At 37.7% G+C, this 22,487-nt stretch overlaps 1 protein-coding gene across 3 annotated transcripts; it reads left to right on the top strand.

The window, feature by feature from the left end:
• Window positions 1-2,570: 2,570 nt before the first annotated feature.
• Window positions 2,571-22,481, top strand: LOC110028557 (putative 1-phosphatidylinositol-3-phosphate 5-kinase FAB1C). 3 transcript variants are annotated; one of them, XM_020730456.1, is made up of 12 exons: window positions 2,571-3,125; window positions 3,305-3,716; window positions 4,767-5,522; window positions 5,609-5,762; window positions 5,839-6,183; window positions 12,157-12,891; window positions 12,974-13,308; window positions 13,390-13,516; window positions 13,603-13,764; window positions 13,851-15,395; window positions 15,474-15,740; window positions 22,066-22,481. In XM_020730456.1, the coding sequence occupies exons 2-12, from the start codon at window positions 3,391-3,393 to the stop codon at window positions 22,321-22,323; spliced, it is 5,010 nt and encodes a 1,669-aa protein (XP_020586115.1). In that variant the 5' UTR covers window positions 2,571-3,125; window positions 3,305-3,390; the 3' UTR covers window positions 22,324-22,481. The 3 variants fall into 3 exon arrangements, with proteins under 3 accessions (XP_020586115.1, XP_020586116.1, XP_020586114.1); XM_020730457.1 differs by having other exon boundaries at window positions 2,571-3,716; window positions 12,977-13,308; XM_020730455.1 differs by having other exon boundaries at window positions 2,571-3,716.
• The last annotated feature ends 6 nt before the right edge of the window (window positions 22,482-22,487 follow it).

Genomic DNA, 22,487 nt, shown 5'->3' with positions numbered 1-22,487 from the left:
GAAAGTGGTTTTTTGTATTTTTTCTTGCATGTTTTCCCCATAACATTTTTTTGAACTTTCATGTATGCATGTTGTTAGGTTAAACTTCCAATCACTTTCTACTCTTAATTTGGTCAATTAAGATGTTAAAACTTTTCATGAACTATAACTTCTACCCATTGTGTAGTGGATCGAATGAATTAACCACAAAAATCTAATGAAGTAAGCATATTATCATTAAGGTTTTGCAACCTAGACAGGGGATCTTAAGAATCATGCAAAATATCATACGGTTAAGTGAAACTTAAATGTATGACTTTCTGATTCATATGATCAAGGCATAGGCTAAGGAGAAACTTTATCCCACCAGTTGATAACTATCACGTAGTGGAACATGTAGGAAAACCACAATTTTGAACTACACCCTAGTCATAGAGGCATGAGCCTCATCCCTTCTAAAGAACAGTAAGATTCTTATTTTTAGTTTTTCGAGATCTTGCTTTATTACTAGAATTTTAGGATATAATTTCTATTTTTTTATCACACTAAGCTAGGTTCCAAAAGATAGTAAATCATCTATTAGAATAGATTTTAGCCCTTTTCTTGTGTGATGGATATGCAAACTCTTTGAACTGTATATTACTTGATACATATACTTGCATGCTTAGCCACTTATCTTGCGATAATTTTTCGACAATCAGCAAATCATTTAGTATTTTCATAAAAAATGATATTATAACCATCAACTATGGGACTAAGCAAGATGATAATGCTCACTCTCTCAATCGACACGAATATGTTGGCATCTTATATGGGTCAATATCACACTAACGAAAGTGATACGCATACATCGAAGTAATATCTTTCTATAAATTCAATACAAGTAATTAAATCATTAATGATAATTTTATATGGGTTTATAATCTAATAAATTGTGGAATAAATCAAATGCCAGTCAAAATTCATCACATACACTAGTATCTATATTTCTTATCAATTAAGAGTCTGTTTTGGGCAGCTGCAACTTATTTAATAATTTGTTAATAAACTGATTAAAAATAATTTGATGATAAGCTATGTGCGATGGTTATTACAAATTTTTATTTTTTTGGAAAAGCCAGATCGCTATCAGAAAGTTGTCACCGCACCTAGATAGGTGGGGTGTGAAAACGCTGTTTTCAGCGTTTTGAAAACGCATAAGCTGCCAAAACGCAGTTTACCTAAACAGGTCATATTCGTTTTTAAAACGCCACCGCACCAAAAAAGCTGTCCCAAACGGGCCCTAAAAGTTTAAGTAAATCAATGAATTCAAATCATAATAACCTTCATTTCCCCTCAAACAAAGCCCACTTAACCAGTGTCGGTCGTCAAATTAGAAATTGTCCATCGTCGGAATGGATATCTCGATGTTATATATATATATATAATTTAGAAAAATAAATATTTTAATTTTTTAAAATACAAGATCGAACTGATCTTATATCTGCAATAGTTTAAATTACCGAGCACAACACCACAAACAATATATCTACCTCGAAGGATATATACATTACTTGCTGGTGGTGTTCGATTAAATAAACTAAAGAATTTATGACATCTGTTTTAGTCTGCTAAAAATCATTTTTTATGCCTACAATAAACTTACAACTTTATATTCTTTTATTTGATCGATTTAGATCATAAAATATTGTCTTCAAGAATTTGAAAAAGTAAGTCTTTTCAAAGATCGAACCAAAGAGTGTCAAATGGGAAAGACTCAAATTTGGAAGAATTATTCTGGAATCCAAAAGAAGAAAAGCTATGGGTTCTCACGAATCTTGAGGAAAACCTCGGTGACTTGGAATATCAGTTTAACCAATTGAAAGTTGAAGCACTATACACATCTCACGAATAATGCTCATTTATATATCTAATATCATATCTTAAAAATAAAATACCACGTGCTGGGATTAAATCGTTTTTTTTTTTTTAATTTTTAATATTAGTGTGAAATGTCTTATTAAAAAAAAATTAGCATGTTAATTTTAAAATCATTCTATGATTGTTTGGCCAGCGAAAAAATAATACACTATAATATGAAATTCGAAGTATTTTGAAATTGTTTGGTTCAGTATGAAATAAACGTACAACTTTATATTCTTTTATTTGGATTGAAGTAAAATAAAAATAGTATATTCAATGTACTAATTATTTCCTCGTGGTGGAGAAGAGAGGATGGCGGCTCATCGATGGCGTTGATGTTTGTTGCCAGTGATAATTATATGACAAGCAGTGGGTAGTTGGAAGTCGGTGATAGTTGCCAATGATGGTCATGGTGGCAGGGGACAGTCGAGAGCGTGAGACGATAAGTGACAGTCAGCGGGGCGAACAACAACATTTTATTTGGAGACGTGTATTTGAAAATTTATCAAATTCATAGAATTCCAATTAAAGAAAAGAGTAACTATGAAATGAATTTTAAATTCATTCATATATTAGAATGTATTTGTGTTTCTTTAGATCAATAAAGAAAAATTTAATTTTCCCTCTCAAGGAAATACAGTACAAAATTATAACACCTTTTGAAAGCCATCTCCTATGGACCTTATATCCTGAAATCGGTGGTTTGGGCTGCACCGTCTGTCTCCTGTGATTCCGCTCTCATCTTCTACTCTCATCTCTTCTGCTCAACGATGATGGCGACGGCTACCAAAACTGTTCGGATGTATATTCTGAAATCCTGCACTGTACATTAAAGTTTCCCCATAATTTCTCTTTACATCTCTATCTTCCCCTCATCACCTTTTCCCTCTCTTTCTCTTTTATTTTTTTACTTCAACTTAACTTGCAAGGAGATGGGAGTCTCTGCTCCGTCTGAGATCCAGCCATTCTGCTTTTTCTCCTCTTCATCAAGAAACAGAATCAGCCTCTTCCTTCTCCCACTTATCCTTCTTCTCATCCTCGCGCTCATCTAGTTACCGATGCCTGTTGCATCTCAGCTTTCCCCTATCTTTCAAATTTTACCGCCATATGGTCAGGGAGCAGTCGGGGATGGGTTGAACTTCTTTGATTCGAGTTCTTGGTGGGTGGAAATTGGCGGAAGATAGAACTCTGGCAACTGGTTCGTCTGATTTCATCATATTGTAAATAAGATCCGCTCTCTTGAGGTATTTTGGGTTCTCAAGAGGGGTTTGCTCTTTTCTCTGGAGTTTATCAAAGAATTTTTGCTTGGTCACCTTCTTGTATTTTCTTGCCTTGGAGGAAACCGAGGGCTTGTTCTTTTTACAGATTAGTAAAGTTTCTGCTGACAACTCCTCTTCAAGTTTTCAGTTCGTGTTTTGTATAGGTCTCTTCTTTTTTAGTTGAAGAGAGTTGGCATAGTCGGAGGAACTGCTGGGTTCGTTTTATGATTGGGAGCGGTTCCTCCTGCTTATGGGAATAGTGCTTCGTCCGTTGCTTGATCTCTGTTCGAAAGTGAATACTTGGATTTTGGAGCCCTCTGGTTGTTCGGTTTCGAAGACTTGGATGTCGAACTTGGGTGATCGAGTCACTTGCCATGAGTGCCGTCTGTTTCCGGCGAGCCACCAGTGTCACCGTTGTGGAAGTTTGCTCTCAGAGCCGCGGGAATATGGAGAGAGATTGCAGCTCCATGATTCCCTAATCCAGTCTCCGATAGGATTTCGCCATAACAGTCTTCCCGACCTGACTCAGATGCAGCAGTTTTCTTCTTCAACTCTTCTCAGATGCTCGACTTATAGGTTTATAGTTTTTTTACTCGTATTTGCTTTTCTAATGTGCTTTTTGGATAGAAGCATGTAATTTAAGTATGAATTAGTATATCTTGTAAATTTAGATTTAGTAGATCATCATGATGTTAAATACTGAAAACTGATTAACATGAAAATCATTTAGGGGTTTTCTGGCAATGGATTTAAGTTGGATTTAACTTAAATCTTCCAGATGGAAAAAAAATGGCAACTTCTAAATCCTGGATTTAGAAAATCCATTTTTTTTTCAATTGCTTCTCAGTTTTATCTTGAATCCCAGATTTACTAAATCCGTTACCAAATAGCCTCCAAATCTAGCTAAATCTTGATAAATTATTTGGCTGTTTAAGGATTTATTATTTAAGTACCTGCATCACATAACACCACATCCAAAAATATCCAAACCACAGACAGGAATCTCATAAACATATCAATAATTTCCAAATCTACTAAGATGCTACGTGTTGGAATTAACATCTCAAGAAGCTAATGCTAAATTTAAAAATTGAAAAAAGGGTTTATTTTAAACATCTCAAGAAGTTAATGCTACGCGTTGGAGTTAACATCTCAAGAAGCTGATGCTAAATTTGAAAAAATGAAAAAAAGGGTTTATTTTAAACCAAAGATGACTCCGTCAACTCCATGATGGGTGAATAAGATAATATATGAAATAACATCTCATTAGGAAAACATTCTTTTTCCCACAGTTATCTGCATAAACTTCAACCTCCCATTACTATTCTCTATGATAATGACGCGTATGTAAGTCATCATGAAGGGATTGATCTCTTCTTCAAAAGGGCTGGGATTGCAGTGATCTGCCATGAAGCCGCATGCCATGCTTGAGGTTGTTTTTGGATGCTAGGAATTTGAGTGACAGAAAGCAACAAATTAATGGTTTCACATTCATGACTGACCCATAAAACATCAGAATTTAATTTCATTTCCTCCTATTTTCTTAGGTGCATCCAAAGAATGGTATATTCGCTTGGTTAATATCCTTCAAATGGTTATTTATTTTTTCTATTTTTTATTATGCAGGAGTGATGAGGAAGAGGATGAAGATGACAGCGGGAGGCATTTTGTTAGTCCCACCAGTGAGTTCTCTCAGGATGTTTCTGATGTAGATTCCATTAGCATTAGTTGTAGCCAAGAGTCATGTAGCTTCAAATCATTGAATTCTAGTCCTTGGGATAGTCCAAGCAGACCTGGTGATAATAGTGATAGCCCTGGGTCTAAGGCTGTTATTTCAGATCAAGAAGAGCAGGTTTGCGCAAGGAAGCCTGGGACTGATGCTGAGGACAGTTACTATGTGTATGATAATCTTTCACCTTACCGCAGTCATGTGAACCATAAGGCTCAGCAGACATTTGATTTTGAAAAGAATGTGTGTATTTGGTATCCTCCACCTCCTGAAGATGAGAATGATGATATGGAAGATGGTTTTTTTGAGTATAATGATGAGGATGATGATGTTGAAGGTTCAGGTGTGGATTACTCGTCAAATAGCTTTATTAGTGATGCCTTTCCAATCAGAGAGAAACCCAATGATACAAAAAAAAAGCATATAGGGAATGCTGTATGCAGGCATTTCACAGCTTTGGTGCTGCAGTTGCTTAAAGATGAAAAAATTCAGGTTGGCAATGAGAGTGGTAAGGAGAGATGGCTAGACATTGTTTCGTTTTTGGCATGGCAGGCTGCAAAATTTGTTAAACCAGACACTAGGAAAGGTGGAAGCATGGATCCCGGTCATTATGTGAAGGTGAAGTGTGTAACATCTGGAAATCCCTGTGAGAGGTATTGTTGTACCAAAATTTTCTGGCAATTTTAGACATTATTACTCTATTTTTATAACAGACAGATTGTTTTTTTTTCCTTTTCAGCGCTTTTATTAAGGGAATAGTTTGTACCAAAAATGTGAAACACAAGCGCATGGTTTCACAGCACAAAAATCCAAGGATTTTGCTTTTGGGTGGAGCACTGGAGTACCAAAGGGTTTCTAATAAGTTGGCATCTATAAATACCGTAATGGAAAAGGTTTTGTTTTGTATCCTCTAACTTGTTTCTAGTTCTTCTAAAATCCATCTGTGATCTGATTCTTAAATTCACATAGGAAAGTGATCACCTGAAGATGGTCGTCTCCAAGATAGAGGCTCATCGACCTAATGTGCTTCTTGTTGAAAAAAGTGTATCTTCTTATGCACAGGAGTACCTTTTGGCCAAGGAAATATCATTAGTGCTGAATGTTAAGAGGTCGATTTTGGAGAGGATATCCCTTTGTACTGGTGCTCGGCTAGTTCCGTCAATTGATTATATTGCTTCAGCGCAGCTGGGACAGTGTGAGGTATTTCGTGTTGAGAAGGTTGTTGAAGAATGTGCATTAGGTATCCAACCAAGCAAAAGATCTGTGAAGACATTGATGTATTTTGAAGGTTGTCCAAGGCGTTTGGGTTGTACGGTAATTCTATTTTTTTCCCCTCTTCCCATCTTTTAGGATTTTATTGGTGCAAGATCTACTTTCATCATGTTTGCATCAGTAACGTTCACTTGTGTTTTTAGCATGTATTGTGCATGTAACTTTTGAGAATTTGTTTCTTATTTATTTTTTCAGAAATTATTTTTTACTTTGAATATTTTTTGTGATAATTGCTTAGTTTGATTTTTGGTGATTTTATTGATAAACATGTTGAATAGTGATCTTATTTGTATATTGTAAACTCTGAAATTCAACACCTTGGACGCTCGTTGTTGTTGAGAGCTTTCTATTTTGTATTCCAGGTCAAATTTTCAGAACTCAGATTGAATTGTAATAGGACACTATCCAGAGATTTCCCCCTTATTTTGTGATGACTTTTTTGATATTGGGTTCGAGGTTACTCATAGGCACAAGTCGCTATGGTTAATTATTCTTCCTAATAATAGGAGAGAACTTTTGATTAAAGCCCGTCATTAATTATTGAATATTCAACGTATAATAGCAACAAACTTAAGTTTTATATTATAAAATGTATTATATTGAGCTTAAAGTAAGTGGTGGGGGAAATAATGATGGACACGATTAAGTTCCCATGGTCTATCTTTTATGTATTTTGGATTATGTTATTTTGTGTAGTAGAGTAAGATATTTTATTTTGCCCTAACCTCGGTGGAAACATGTCTTGTTCCTATCAACTTGGTATTAGAGTCATACCTGGGAGTAGGGGCAGCCAAGAAATTTGTTGCTTTAGAGGAGAAATTAGAGGAAGAGGTGAACCAAATCAGATTGGAATTGAGGAGCTTTTCTTGTCCATAGAGGGATGGTACTTGATCATGGACTTACAACCCTTGGTAGAAAAGATGAAGAAGATCACAAAACTCCATGCAAGCTTGCTACTTCTTGTTGTGGGGTCAAGTAAAGGCGTTTGGTGCGGACTTGAGCGGCAACAATCAGAAGGAATCATGCGATATTATGGTTACGCAGGGGGGCAATATCGCTACCTTAGGTGGATTTGAGGTTGTTGGATTGAGTGAAATAGTAGGGAGCAGACCTGAGCGACAATGCCTGGAAGGAAAATTGCGACATCCGAATGACTTAAACAAGTAGAAGCAGAGGGAAAGGGATGGTGGCATGTAATTCGGTCTTGGAGATGATCAATTTGAAGGAAGTTGGCTTATATGATTGCACGCAAAATGGTTTAGCAGCGTGCGATTCGGTGTTGGAGAAGATCGATTGGAAGGATTTGGGTTTCGAACAGGGAACCACTATGGGTGGGACTCCGACCGAGGGCTGCATTCAATCATTCCAGTGCTTTTTGTTTGAGCAATCGTGACAGTCTTCCTTGAAGAAGACAATTCAGAAGCCTGTGGGGATGGATGAGCTGATTATGGGACGGGTCTGACTTATGGAAGAAGAGAAATCAATATAGGTTGATGAAGGGAACCCAATCACCGCTTCATGGGTGGAACGAACTTCAGTTTAGAAAATTGGGGAGTAGTCTCACACATAAAGAAGCTGATGATGTCGATCTTTAAAGGAGAGGTTGTCGATGATTTGGTTTACTGCTTGGAGAAATTTTGTTGTTAATGGACTGACAAGAAAAATTGATGATGGTGGCCTGTGTTTGAAAGGGAAGGTTTTAGAGTGACATCAATGGAAAGAAGAACGTCCACTAATCAGAATTTGGAAAGAATTATAGGACCGATTGTTGGAGCATTTTAAAACCACACGAGAAGGGGATTTACATGAGCAGATTTTTGCATTAGTCTAGGAAGGATCTATCATAAAGTATAAGGAGAAATTTGAGATGCTATCCGTTTTTTTGAGAGGGATATCGGAGCTAGTATTGGAAGAAAATTTTATGAAGGGGTTGAAGCCTGAGATTTGAGTAACACTTCGTCTGTTAAGACCATGAGAATATGGAGAAATTATGAAATTAGCCCAATTATTAAAGGTAAAAATATAATGGAATGGGCTAATAGGAGCAACATAGTTGGAACACCATTTCAAAATGCTATAACAATGACGATACCAAAAGCTCATATTGAAATTCCAGATAGAGACTCAACGAGATAGGAATAATGAGTGGCTCAAGAAAACTAGTCGACTTTTTAAAAGGGACAACAGATGGAGGATTGCAGGATGACTATGAGTGGCCCAAGAAAGCTAGTCGACTTTTTAAAAGGGACAACACCTGAATTAGTTCAGTACAGTCAAAGCAGCAAGGTCGTTTCTTACATTCGCTGGAACTTCTACATGCAGGATGTGATCTTGTTGTCCCTTTGGATGGCCCACATTATCGGGTCGTTATTTTTGTTATGCCATTCAAGCTCACCAACTCCCCAACTATATTTCAATCACTGATAAACAAGGTATTTCAGCCTTCAAAAGTTTGTGTTGATGTTCTTTGACGATATATTAGTGTACATCCGCTCCTTGGAAGACCACATTAATCATTTAAAGGTGTTGACGGTACTCGGTGAGCACAAGCTCTAAGCTAAGTTGAGGAAGTGTTCATTTGCTCAACCAAAGGCGGAGTACTTAGGACATGTGGTGTCGATTGCAAGGGCTTTGGCGGGTCAATTGAAGGTGGTGATGATGCTAGATTGGTCACTACTTAAGATCTTGAAGGAGTTGAGAAGATTTATGAAATTTACAGGGTACTCTTGAAAGTTTGTGAAAGGTTATAGCTCGATTGTGTGGTCATTGACGGTGCAATTGAAGAAGGATAACTTTCAATAGAGGAAGCAACGACCCAAGCTTTTGAGAAGTTAAAAATGGTTATGAAGATTGTACCAATGTTGGCGTCACCTAATTTCAGCCAACCATTAATTGTAGAGATGGATGCTTCAGGCTATGGGTTAGACGTGGTCGTCATACAGTGTCAATGACCTATCGCTTATTTCAGCGAAGTGCGGGTTGCAAGAGCCGGAATCAAGTTAGTTTATGAGCAGGAGCTTATGGTGATTGCGTTTGATATTCAGAAATGGTGACCTAATTTGTTGGGACGACATTTTACAGTACGCACAAATTAACACAACCTTAAATTTGTGTTAAAATAGTGTATGATGACTGAGAAACATCAGATGTGGCTATCTAAGCTATTGGGATATGACATTGAGATTTAGTGTTGTTCAATATTAGAGAATAATGTCGCTGATGCTTTATCACAACGGATGGAGGAACCTCAATTGTTAGCAATGTTAGTTCCTTTGGTTGATTGGGAGGTTCTGAGACGAGAGTGAGGCAAATGAGGAATATGACAAGATTTGGTCGACTTTATTGAATGGCGAGAACAACTATCTCAATTATTTACTGAATAATTAACATTTACTTTACCAAGGACACTATGTATTACCCCAAAATTCAAGATATATTAAAGTTATAGTATGAGTTTCAAGATAACGCTTTCGAGGGGTACTTGGGCGTACTTAAAACATACTGGTGGATAGCAGTAGAATTGTTTTGTGTGGGAATGAAAAAGAATGTGGAGGACATTGTCTCAAAATGTGATGTGTACTAATGACACAAGTACATGAATTTAGCGTCTGGCATGTTGCTACAACCTCTAGCATTACGAAAAAAAAGTGTGGGAGGAGATGATGATGGATTTCATTGAAGGCTTACCTTAGTCAAAAGGAGTGGACCAGTTGAGCAAGTACGCTCACTTAGTACATTTATGCCATCTTTATACTGTTGTTTCTTTCATCACTATTTATATATGGGAGGTTGTGCATTTGCATGGGATTCCGTAATCGATATTGTCAGATTGAGACATCTCGAGTCATTTCTGGAGGGAGTTGCTTAGAATGCAAGGTACCATATTGAAGAAAAGTACAACATACCACTCAGATCGTGGAGACATATTTACTTTGCTTTGTATCTGATGTATTCAAGCAGTGGGCTAAATCGCTATCCTTGGCAAAGCATTTGTATAATATGTTGTATCATATAACTTCTCAGACCACTCTTTAAAGTTTTATATGGTCGCTATCCATCCCATTTGTCGCATATGGACACAGTACTATGCCAATGTCTTTAATGGATTAGTACATAGAAGAGAGGGACAAGTTGTTGGCGGAATTGAAAGGACATTTATTAAAGCTCAATAATTTATGAAAAAAAAAGCTGACAGACATTGAAGGGATGTGCAATTTGTGATAGTAGATAGGATGTATCTAAAACTTCGACCCTTTCGGCACAAGACATTGGTCAGATGTTGGAATGAGAAGCTCTTCCACACTATTTGGTACTTATGAGATCACTGAGCACATTGAGGCAGTGGATTATCGTTTACAATTGCCGCCTTCATCGACGCTTTATACAATATTCCACATATTGCAGTTAAGACATGTTGTTGGTGATAATGTGTCATCTTCTTTACTTGACCTTACTTTGGTTGTGGATATGGAAATCTCTTGGAGCCACTTGAGTTAAAGGGATGCTCTAGGAATTGACAGGTTTGAAAGAAGTGTTGATTGAATGGAAAAGATTATCAAATTATGGCACCACGTGGGAGCCATATGATTTGATCCAACAATATTTTTTTCTCATTCATCTTGAGGATAATGCATCTTATTGGAAGGGGAGTAATTTTAGACCGACACCTTCCGCCTTGTGCTATATTTGGTTGAGTGGTTCCACTGAACCCACGCTGAGCCCGCCAAATAATTTGAAGGCCTATTTTAGGCGAAAGCCTGAAAGGTTAATTTAGTCATTTGTTAGTTACTATTAATTGGTATAAATAGGGCTTAATAGGATTAGGGTTTGGGAGATAATTGTCTACCTTTCTAATTGCAGATCTATCATTTATATATTTGGGATTGTGTTGTTTTATTTTAATAGAGTAGGATATTTTATTGTCTTAATCTCGGTGGAAACTTGTCTTATTCCTATCATGGTCAGAGTAAAGATATAGATGGTAGAAGTTGAATGTGCTTCTATGCATATAAATAATTTGAGCTATAATTTAGATCTCTTCTTGTTATTCTGGAAGACAATAAATCTATGTGAAAACTTTTTTTTGCACCAGTTTTAAGCCTGACAAGTCCTCTTCATAATTCCAAAAGATCCATGTTTTGTAATAAAAGCCCACATTGTACTGCTTTCTGCATCACTTTGTTTGTTTGTTAAAATGTGATGCATGCTTTCTATATAACCTCATGTTCTTGTGATGATAAACCCACTTGACACTATTTGCTCATGGATTAGCCAATTAGGGCCTGTTTTTTGTTATTTAAAGTAGTTTAGTATATTTAACTCCTATACTCCCCTCAAAATATCTGCCAATTTTCTGCACATATTTGCAATATTCGTTGTTCAAATACCTTTCGATCATATCAAAATCCTTAAATAAATCTTCTACATGAAAAGTTTCTGCATCTTCCTAAAATTTGTTTCTGTTTTATTCCCTTTACAACTAGTTCTTGACCCGTCACCCTTTGTATATTCCTTGGAGTAGGGCATTTAAAAAATTTGGATTGTTTTTTGTTATTTAAAGTAGTTTAGTATATTTAACTCATATACTCCCCTCAAAATTTCTACCAATTTTCTGCACATATTTGCAATATTTAATGTCCAAATCCCTTTCGATCATATCAAAATCCTTAAATATATCTTCTACATGTTTTTTTCTGTTTTATTCCCTTTACGACTAGTTCTTCACCCCGTCGCCCTTTGTATATTCTTTGGAGTAGGGCATTTAAAAAATTTGGATTGTAGAATATATATGATAAAAGATTTGAGGTATTTTCATGATAATATTCCTTCTATATTGAAGTATGCATGCCAAATTAGCTGATCCTCTAGTAGAAGTTGCTAATGATATGATCAGGGAACTTATTGACATGGTAAGTTAGGCTTTCCTGATTGATCAATACTCTTTTTTATTTCTAGTTATAAATGTCAATTATTAAGTCTATTTATCTTACCAAGTTCAGTCTCTGAAACGTGTAGGTTATTCTGAGAGGCCCTTGTCTGGAGGAGCTGAAAAAGGTTAAGCGTGTTATTTCATTGGCAATCTTTGCAGCCTATCATCTATCACTTGAGACCTCATTTCTTGCAAATGAGGGTGCCACACTTCCTGAACTTCCCATTAAGAGCCCGAGCTCTATTTCAGAGAATGTAAAGGATGCTGGTGCTGTTGCCAAGGCCTCAATGTCAGCTGGGTCCAGCATAGTACAGCCAATTGCAGAAAAGCATCAAAGCCCATTTGTGTGCTCAGATGCTTTAAATCTAAATGAGAGAATCCTCAAAATTGCTGCTGAGCAAAATGATCATAATTGTTCACTTGACGACAAGCTCTCTAATGATATTTCTAGTTTATCCACCTGTAATACGCTGGGTCAGATGGAGAGCACTAGAAATGTAGGCCTATGTCAACAACCTAAATGTCATAGTACAATAATTGACAGAATTCAGGTAGGAGATGGTAGTCCAGTCAGAGATAAAAAAAGCATATCTACTTATAAGCCCTTGATATCCGCTGAATATGCTGACAGACATGATTACTTGGAGGTACCTGATGAGTACTATTGCACAGCTGACAGCCAGAGCATCTTAGTTTCTCTGTCAAGTACATGTATTCCTAAAGGAACTGTGTGTGAACGCTCTCAACTTTTCCGTATCAAGTTTTATGGTAGTTTTGATAAACCATTACGAAGGTATCTCCATGAGGACTTGTTTGATCAGGTAACACTGTGTGTTCACAGTTTGTGTGTTTGTGCATATACATACATACATATGATTTCCTATGATTTCCTTCCCTTCTTAGCAGACTTCCAGCTGCAGATCTTGCAATGAACCAGCTGATGTTCATATCCGTAGTTATATTCACCAGCAAGGCAGTCTTACAATAAGCGTTAAGCGACTGACTTCAATGAAGTTGCCTGGTGAGCGAGATGGAAGGATATGGATGTGGCACAGGTGTCTCATGTGTGAACCCAAGGATGGAATCCCACCTGCTACGCATAGAGTAGTCCTGTCTGATGCAGCTTGTAGTCTATCTTTTGGGAAATTTTTGGAGCTTAGCTTTTCAAACCATGCAACCGCTAATCGTTTGGCAAGTTGTGGCCATTCTCTGCAAAAAGATTGCCTTCGCTTCTATGGGTATTCTCTTTAGGATTGGTTGCTGCAAACATGCTTGAAATTTGTTTATAAAGTCATGGTTCTGATTACTTTCTTTGACAGGTTTGGCAATATGGTTGCTTTCTTTCGCTATTCACATGTAGACGTTCTTTCTGTATGCTTACCACCTCTGGTGCTTGATTTTTCTTGTCACACTATGCAGGAGTGGCTGAGAGGCGAGGCAAATCTGGTATGCTGTTGAACTTGTACTGTTCTTTTCTCTGAATAGTTTTAAGCATCATGTGTTCAAGGCTTTATTCATTTGTTTCTTCACAGATCCTTTCAAGTTTGGACTCCCTGCACTTGGAGATCTTTAACGCCTTTGAGAAAATTGAGCTGAAGATTTCAAGATGTGATAGTGAACCCATAAAGGAAATTATACATAAGCATATTTTAGAGCTGAAAGATGTCCTGCAAAGAGATAAAATGGATTATGATGTAAGTTTTCATGATTGTGATAGTCTTAGCTGGTTTTATGTTAAATTATGGTGCTGAACTCAGGCTCTCTTTTTCATATTGAGCAGGTCTTGCTCAAACCAGCGTCTGTGGAGAATGGTCAAATCTCTCAAGGAACTCTTGATATCTTAGAACTAAATCGGTTGAAACGCAGACTTTTAATTGACTCTGTCATGTGGGATCGCCGGCTTTGTCTGCTAGATTCCTTTTCCAATTCAAACGGTTCTAATGCAAAGAGTCAACCCCAATCTCCGAAAGAAATTACTCATTGCATCAATACTGAGCTCTGGACTGAACCTGTTTTTAAGGAGGAACTGAGTGGTTCATCTGTGCAATGCAATGTGAGGTCACCCTCCCTCTCAGAGAAATGCAATAAAAAGCTACATGAAGAGTTCGGCAAGCATATTTTAGAATACAATACAAGTAACTTCGTTGAGATGGATTTGTCAATTGAGACTGTCGGAGGCTATGTTGGTGCAGCAGGTCTCAATTTGATTTCTGGTCAATGTTATAGAGGGGATGTAGATCAATTAGGATCCATGGGGAGAGATACTTCTTGCTCGATGGGTGTAAAGCCACGAGCATCTAACTTGTCTGATAGAATTGATTTGGCATGGACTGGTTCAAGCCAATCACTGACTGGTCAGCTTTCCAGCGATGAAGAAGCTGACTTGTTAGGACAACATAGTCTGTTGAATAGTCCACGCAACAAGAAATTGATGTCTCCAGTCAGGGTCAGTTCTTTTGATTTTGCTTTGAGACCGAGGAACAGACTCCGTCAAGGATTACCTCCGCTTTCATTGCATTTGTCTTCTGTCAAATCATTTGATTCCTCTAGAGTTTCTGGTGGCATGGTTTCAATCCCTAGCACTCAGGAATTTAGCCGAAGATCCCCTTCATCTATCAACAGTTTAGGTTTACTTTCTGGTCATAAATCCGTCTTTATCTCATCTGTTTCTTGTACAGCGAGTGAAGCAGCCCGATTGCTAATACCTCAAAAAGGCCAAATCGATGTAGTAATCGCACTTTATGACAATGAGCCAACAAGCATTATATCCTATGCAATTTGTTCACAGGAACATACCAATTTCATAAGCTGCAAAGCTATCCATCATGAGATAAACTCTGAGGACGTCATATTAAATACTGGTTTAGCAAGCTCATCAGTTTCTCAGTTTCAAGGAGATGATACTCATCCTATGGGCCACGGATTAGATGAGTCTAAGCCTCTTCATGGGAGTAGAATTGCAGATCACAAAAATGTTCATTTCAAATTTGCATTCGATGACGACTATTCAATTAAAGGTCATAGAGTAAAATTCTCTGTTACGTGCTATTTTGCAAAGCAATTTGATGCACTGAGGAAGAAATGCTGCCCAAATGATCTTGATTTCATTCGTTCTCTAAGCCGCTGCAAGAAATGGAATGCCCAAGGTGGTAAAAGTAATGTTTATTTTGCCAAGTCACTGGATGAAAGGTTCATCATTAAACAGGTAACAAGAACAGAGTTGGATTCTTTTGAAGACTTTGCTCCGGATTACTTCAACTATTTAACAAATTCAATAAATACTGGAAGTCCCACCTGTCTTGCTAAGGTCCTTGGCATTTATCAGGTACTATATCTGTTTTATTATACTCACCTGAGCACATGTGTACGACTCTCTTATGTTTCGGCTGATTTCTTTTCCTAGGTGACTGTCAAGCACTTAAAAGGTGGAAGGGAAGTGAAGATGGACTTAATGGTGATGGAAAACCTTCTTTATGGAAGGAATGTTTCAAGAGTTTATGACCTCAAGGGTTCATTACGTGCCCGCTACAATGCTGATACTTCTGGGTCCAACACAGTTTTGATGGATTTGAATCTGTTGGAGACATTACGCACAAAGCCAATTTTTCTGAGCAGCAAGGCAAAAAGAAAATTTGAAAGAGCTATCTGGAATGATACATCATTTCTTGCGGTAAAACACACAAAACCTGTAGATGGTCTGCAACATTAACTGCTTTGATCATTTTTATTCTGTAGAAATCTTTGGGGTAATATACACTTCGCCTCGTCTTTCTTGTTATGCAGTGTGAATTTGTCATTTAATAAATACCAAGGCATCATCTAATTTATTCAAACATTTCCCCATGCAGTCATATTTTGAAAGTTTGTAACCTAGTTTTGAAACCTACTGCGCTTGTGACTTGAAGCACACTATGTTTTCTTTCACTCACTACTTAATTTGCATCTGCACTTCCTTTTTAACACACAACTGTAACCATTTATAAATAAAAGCCTTGCATCTGATGACAAATAAGAACCTTCATTGATGCACGTAATTATTTTACCTTCGTCCTTTTGCAAGTATGGTTTATAGGCTTTCTATAATATTTTGTATTTATTTATTTTACCTTTACTTATGCACGTAATTCTATTATTAACGTGATCAAACCATCTAAGGCAACTCTCTCTATTCTTGTCTGTCATTGGAGCTACTCCAACCCTTTCACGAACATATTCGTTTTGCATTTTTTCTCTTAAGTGTAAAGCAGCTTATCCATCAAGCATTCTCATCTCAGCCAACTTAATTTTATGCTTCTCTTTTAAAGGCCGACATTTTGTATCATAAAGCATTGCAGGTCTCACAACCATCTTATAATTTTTTTTTAAAGTCTAAGCAGTACTTTTCTATCACTCAACAGGTATGATGCATTCCTCCATTTCAACATCCAACATGAATTCTACTAATCAAATCCTCATTTATATCTCTATCACTTTGAACAATATGCCCGGTATATCTAAGTTATTCACACTTTTTAATGAATTAATCATCAACTGTTATAACCTCGCCATTAGATCTACCACTACTAAAATTACATGCCACGTATTCACTTTTAGATCTACTAAAACAAAAACCTTGAGATTCTGAAGTTGACCTCCATAACTTAAGTTTTTTTCTAAACTTTCTCTCTAGCTCATCCACAAAGGATATTATTAGTGAAAAGCATACACCAAGATACATCCTTCTGTAAATATTTAGCAAGGTCATCCATAACTAAAGAAAAAAAGGCACGGGCTTAGAGCCGATCCATGATGTAATCCAACTGAAAATAGAAAATACTTGTTCAATCCTCCTTATATTTGAACAAGTAACAGCATTCTATGTCACCATTCAAAATTCCTAAAAGGGATAGATTTCATTTATCGATCCAAGGCAAGAGAGCTTGTTCAAATCTCAACAAAAGCTAATTCTCTAGTTATTTTGATTCACCCATCATAAAGGGGGCCACCCAATCAGTCAGCCAAAGAGATGACCAACTGATAGGTTTAAGGGCATCATGCACACCCAAAATTAGCACACACAGACACTGAAATATGTGTGTGTGTCTATATATATATATATATAATAATAATAATAATTATTATTATTACTAAAAGGCTAAGCACAAAGGTTGTATACAAATTCCTATTTTCAATATGACCAAACGATGGATCATAATAATATAGTCAAATAAGGCATTTAACTTACATCACGTTCTCATAAACTATTAGTCATCACATAGTTTTGGTGCCATTTATTTCAATTTATTATAGTTACGATTGATGCATCTCCTTTCGTTTCCCCAACAACATTCAACCAGGTAATCTTCTCATCAATACTTATCGGTAGACACAATTTATGTCTCACCAAATAGGTTGCAACTATGTCACAATGTGCTTTATGTTTTGGGCTACCGCAGATGTCTTACATCACTATCTAGGTCATTCCTCACAACATGGTTTGCATGTGTCATAACATGCCTTACAATAAAAGCTGCCACTGTGGGCTTGACTCATCATCCAAGCCATGCCTTGCTTCAAAATCTACACTATGTTTGATTTGCCTTCTAGCGTAAACCACGATAAGTCAATATTTTTACTGTTTTTTTTTTTTCTAGTTTACTATTTTATACATAATACATGATCATAATGTTTATAATTATGCAAGTTGAGGATTTAAATTATTAGGCAATATTGGTAAGCATTAATAAAAAGAGAGAAGACAAGGAGATCACCATGATATAACACATGAAACACACTATATATAACGGTTAAGCTTCCTAACTTAGGCGTGCTTACGAAGAATTGCAAGTGAGAGCTCCTTCAGCTGGTTAGGGCCTCTAGTTAATCGGACTTCTCACTGCCTCCACTCCAACTACATAATCATGCTTCTATTAGTCTCTCATTCTCATTGGTTTCAATGAATGATAACCCCTTCATTGTAGGTACTATAAGAAAAAAGGTTGCGAAGTCGGATGTTATTGGCTTGCTTCTTGGTCAGCTTCTCTTCCTTTAGGGTTTGGCACCATCCTAGTGTTTTTCTCTTTCCGATTTTTCCATGTGGCAGCCTCCCAGTGTTTGCTTTAGCCAATTACTCGGAGAAAAGGCCTGATTGCTAGTAAATTTAACATTATTTCCCTAAGGATGTTTTATCCCTACTTGATACAGATAGGTTTTTCTAGACTAGGTTAGGGTCCCTCCCCTTGGGCTGCAAACCTAATCGCACATGGGCCGACTTGTCCTAGAGCTCTTGGCTGAATCGGTTCTACGCTTCTCCACCCGGTTCAGCCCTCTCCAAAGAGCCTTGTGTTACTCTCCTGGTGTTGGGAGAGCTTCAACTTTATTCGTCGAAGCTTCTGGTTCTTTGTAGTATGGAGTCAAGTCCGCTACGTTGAAAGTAGTAGAGACATTGTAGTCTCTGGGAAGGTCGATCATATAGGCGTTGTCGTTCAGCTTCATGAGGATCTTGAATGGTTGAGCTTTCTGAATGCTCCCTTTTGAAGTCTTCTTTCTTTAACTTGATCCACACTAGGTCCTCTTCTTGAGAAGTCACATTTTTTCCAATCTAATTTTCCCGTGCTTGGTACTTGTCGTTCTGCTTAGTGATTTCCTTCTCTACCTTCTCATGGAGCTTCTGAATATGTTGTACCTGTTCCTCAAAATCCTCATTAATCTCTGATGTCAGCAGAAGAAGTACCAAATCAAGTAGTGCGAGTTGATTGTGCCCGTACACAATCTCAAATGGTGTGCGTTCCGTGGCCTAACTTGCGGATCTATTGTAATCAAACCTGTCTTAAGCTAGAGTCAAATCTCATTGCTTAAATATTCTTTTCCACAAATCATTAAGAAGGTTCCCCAGACTCCTGTTCATTACTTCCATTTGTCTGTTTTAAGTTAAATGCTGATTTGACATCACTAATCCGGGTATGAGATGTATGACGTGCTGAATTTCTCTCAGTGGTGGTAATCTCTCCGAAAGACTATCGGTCATCACATCCTGGAAGTCACACAACAGTGGTTGTATAGGTGTCATCATCTTAGCCTCTGTTGGAAGTCACACAACAGTGGTTGTATAGGTGTCATCTTAGCCTCTGCCTTAGTTCCCTCTAATAGGACCAACTCCGTTTCCACCTTGGCATCTCTAATTGACTGCATGAAGGTGGCTTTTAGGACCATTGCCTGCTCTGGGACGTCTACTCCTCTCACGCCCTTGTGTGGTAAAAGCATGATGCATCTCCCATCTTTTTTAAAGGAATAAGTATTCTTAAAGCCATCGTGTTGGGTTTTGCATTCGAACTGACATGCCTTTTCGATAGAATATGACAGCGTCCATAGGGACCACGTCACACCACACTTACTCTCGTTAATGATCCCCAATAAAAAATTCAATCAAGCATTGTTGATCCACACATATCTCGTTTATTTTTTTTCAACCTGATAAAGGAGTAGGATTGGGGGTGCTTCTGTATGGCCAACCTTAATTTCTTTACATTTATGTGGATACTATATTCTCACAGCTCCTATTGTCGGTAATCAGACCGCAAACTTCTTCCTTCACCGTACACTTGGTGCAAAAAAATATTGTGCCTCAGCCATGAATGCTTCTTTGACTCCGTTTGTATGACTATCATCTCTCCCTTGTCTCTCTGGAGCTGAAGTTTCTCCTCTGGATTCTCCTCTGTTTCCTCTTCCTCCTCTTTCTCCATGATGATCTGCCCTGTGAATGGAACAACTCGGTCTGTGGGACAACTAGAGGCTATGTGTTCGTAGCTCTGACATCCGGAACATCTCCTGACAGGCACTGTACTGGGTGAGCTACCCTTTTTCAGTTATTTCCACTCAGATATGTTTTATCTCTTTTCTGTTTGGTCTTCCCAACTCTTCTAGAGGTACCCTTGTTTGTAGTTGTAGCTGCAATTGCAGGTGATTTCTTGAATGAGGGTTGTTGTCTGCTCTGTTTCTGCTATCTCTCCACCTTCAGGGCTAAGGTTGGGACATCTCCTAATGACTAATAGAGCTGCAGCTGCTCAACATTATTTATAGTGAGCTTTAGCCGCCATAGATAATGTGCTATGGTAGGTTTATCTGGCTCAACTAATTTGCACTTCATCTGCAACTGGTCAAACTATGTCGTGAACTTCTCCACTAATAGGTCTTTCTGCTGTAGGTGGAGTTTCAAAAATATATCCTCGTGGTAATCAGGAGATAAGTATTTTCTCTGCGTTTCCTTTTTCATCTTCTTCCACTTTGTAATGTTGCCACTACCCTCTCTTTCTCTGTTTCTATAATTTTTTCTACGACAAAGAGACACTCTTTTACAATGTGATGGTTGCAAGCTTTACCCTTTATTCTCTGACATTTCGTTGTACTCAAAGATTCTCTCAACTGACCTGCAACCATTCAAGAAAATCTCTTGATGTATCTCTTCCTGGATAAGTTCCAGCACTTGTCTCCTTGGTGGGATGATTAGGGTTTTGTGATTGGAAGAGGTGGTTGAGGATAGGAAAAGAAATTTTTGGCGATGGGGGTGGTTTGGGTAAGGTGGCTACTAGGAAATCCTAAGAAAGGACTAGGGTTATATTAGCTTTGATACCAATTATATCAGAGTTAACCCCAAATCGCAAACGGAAAGGAAATATTATTCTTGATAATCGAAAGTGTTAAAACAAGGAATCGTAAATAGGAACAAAGCAACACACACAAACGACACTCTAGAGCGAGGATAAAATGGTGGGTTGTGGCTAGACAACAAGTATGGGATGATTTGGAGGGGCAGAGGTAGACAAGTTGGTGGAGCGTCAACCATTTGAAGAAGTGAGGAGAGGGTTGCAGCAAAATATAGGGAATTTGGAGAGTTGCAACAGTTACAGGTTGGCGGGAAGGAAGGGGTAGCGGTGTCAAGCAGGAAAAGCGAGCAAAAAAAGGTACATGAAGGAGATTTGCGGCGCAGCGGGACGACACGTGGGACTAGCGGAAATCTAGTGAGATGGGCCTGGAGGAGGAATCAGAGAGATAACCACCACCGTGAAGTAGGGTACAGTCGGTACACCACATGTCTTTAGATATAACCCTAACAAGGGAAAAGACGTCGATAATAGGAAATTCAGAAGTAAAAAATTGAAACCCTAATCACCAATGTATATATAATTGTAGATAACTAAGAGGGGCGTTTTAAATTTAGGGAATACATTATGTATTCCCTAGTTTCTCCTGTGCGCCATCTACAAGAATGGCCATGGGGATTCATACCACCCTTAAGGTATCCATATTAATGTTTGACGAGCAGCCTAATGAGAACTGTTCTCATTCTTCCAACTTATATTATCTTTTTTATTTTGCTCTTATACGTTTACTATATGACCCAAATCTTGGCATGTGAGGACTCGTGAATTTTGATTCGTGGCTTAGAGGAAGTGACTCAGTTCGACCTCTTAGGGGAGTCAAAGTCAATTGACTTAGTCCTGTCATACTCACCTAACAAAAGCTAGTTGGCTAATGGACTGCTTAACTCAATTTGATTGACCAAAAAGAAGAGCACTCTGTAGGTTCAAATGCATCACTAACACACAAATCGAAAAGTGGTTTAGTTTACTTGGGAATAAACTAGAAACATTAAAAAAAAAAAGATGCCTTCTATTATATTTTGGCCCATGGTCTCATGAAGTTCATACATCAAAGTATCACAAAAAAAAAAAAAAAGAAAGATAAAGTCTCATGAATATGCACTTGAATCTTTTAAGGCTTGACATGCGCTAGCCTCACGACTCTGTGATTTTCTACCTTTCAATTATCATCCTCTATCTGGTTTTGTGCCGACATGATCTCTGAAGATATAATAGCTTTGGAATAACCTTGTGGGAGAACACTAAACGCATTAAAAGTGGGCCATAAACTATTTCCTCTGCATAATCAAAGTCAATTGACTTGATTTTTCTTCTTCCGTGTAAATTTTTATTTATTTATTTTGGCATCCTTTACAGTCCATTGATGTCATGGATTATTCATTGCTTGTGGGTGTTGATGAGAAGAAAAAAGAACTGGTTATAGGAATCATAGATTACATGAGGCAATATACTTGGGACAAGCAGCTGGAAACATGGGTTAAGGCTGCAGGAATCCTCGGCGGCAGCTCCAAGAATTCCTCTCCAACTGTTATATCTCCATTGCAGTACAAGAAAAGGTTCAGAAAAGCCATGTCCAACTATTTCCTCACTGTGCCAGACCAATGGTCTTCATGAGCTTCTCTCAAGCCTATTTGTTCTCAAATCATGGGAGAGAGCCTGGAGGCTTCTGAAAAGGTATATATTCCTCATATATATAAAGAGGAAAGGATGAAAGGTATTTTCTTCTTCTTCTTCTTCTTCTTCTTCACATAACTTTGTCTTTTTGTATTTTTCTTCCG

This window comes from Phalaenopsis equestris, unplaced genomic scaffold (assembly GCF_001263595.1).
Source record: "Phalaenopsis equestris unplaced genomic scaffold, ASM126359v1 Scaffold000513, whole genome shotgun sequence".
NCBI lineage: Eukaryota > Viridiplantae > Streptophyta > Magnoliopsida > Asparagales > Orchidaceae > Phalaenopsis > Phalaenopsis equestris.
This window is presented reverse-complemented; position numbering and strand designations above follow the sequence as displayed.

What these genes read in the sequence shown, in the direction of transcription:
- LOC110028557 (XM_020730456.1), top strand. Translation starts at nt 3,391, where the DNA reads ATGGGAATAGTGCTTCGTCCGTTGCTTGATCTCTGTTCGAAAGTGAAT. An exon ending in TGAGAGGCGAGGCAAATCTG is followed by an intron (nt 13,517 to 13,602) that starts GTATGCTGTTGA and finishes GTTTCTTCACAG; the next exon opens with ATCCTTTCAAGTTTGGACTC. An exon ending in GAGATAAAATGGATTATGAT is followed by an intron (nt 13,765 to 13,850) that starts GTAAGTTTTCAT and finishes CATATTGAGCAG; the next exon opens with GTCTTGCTCAAACCAGCGTC.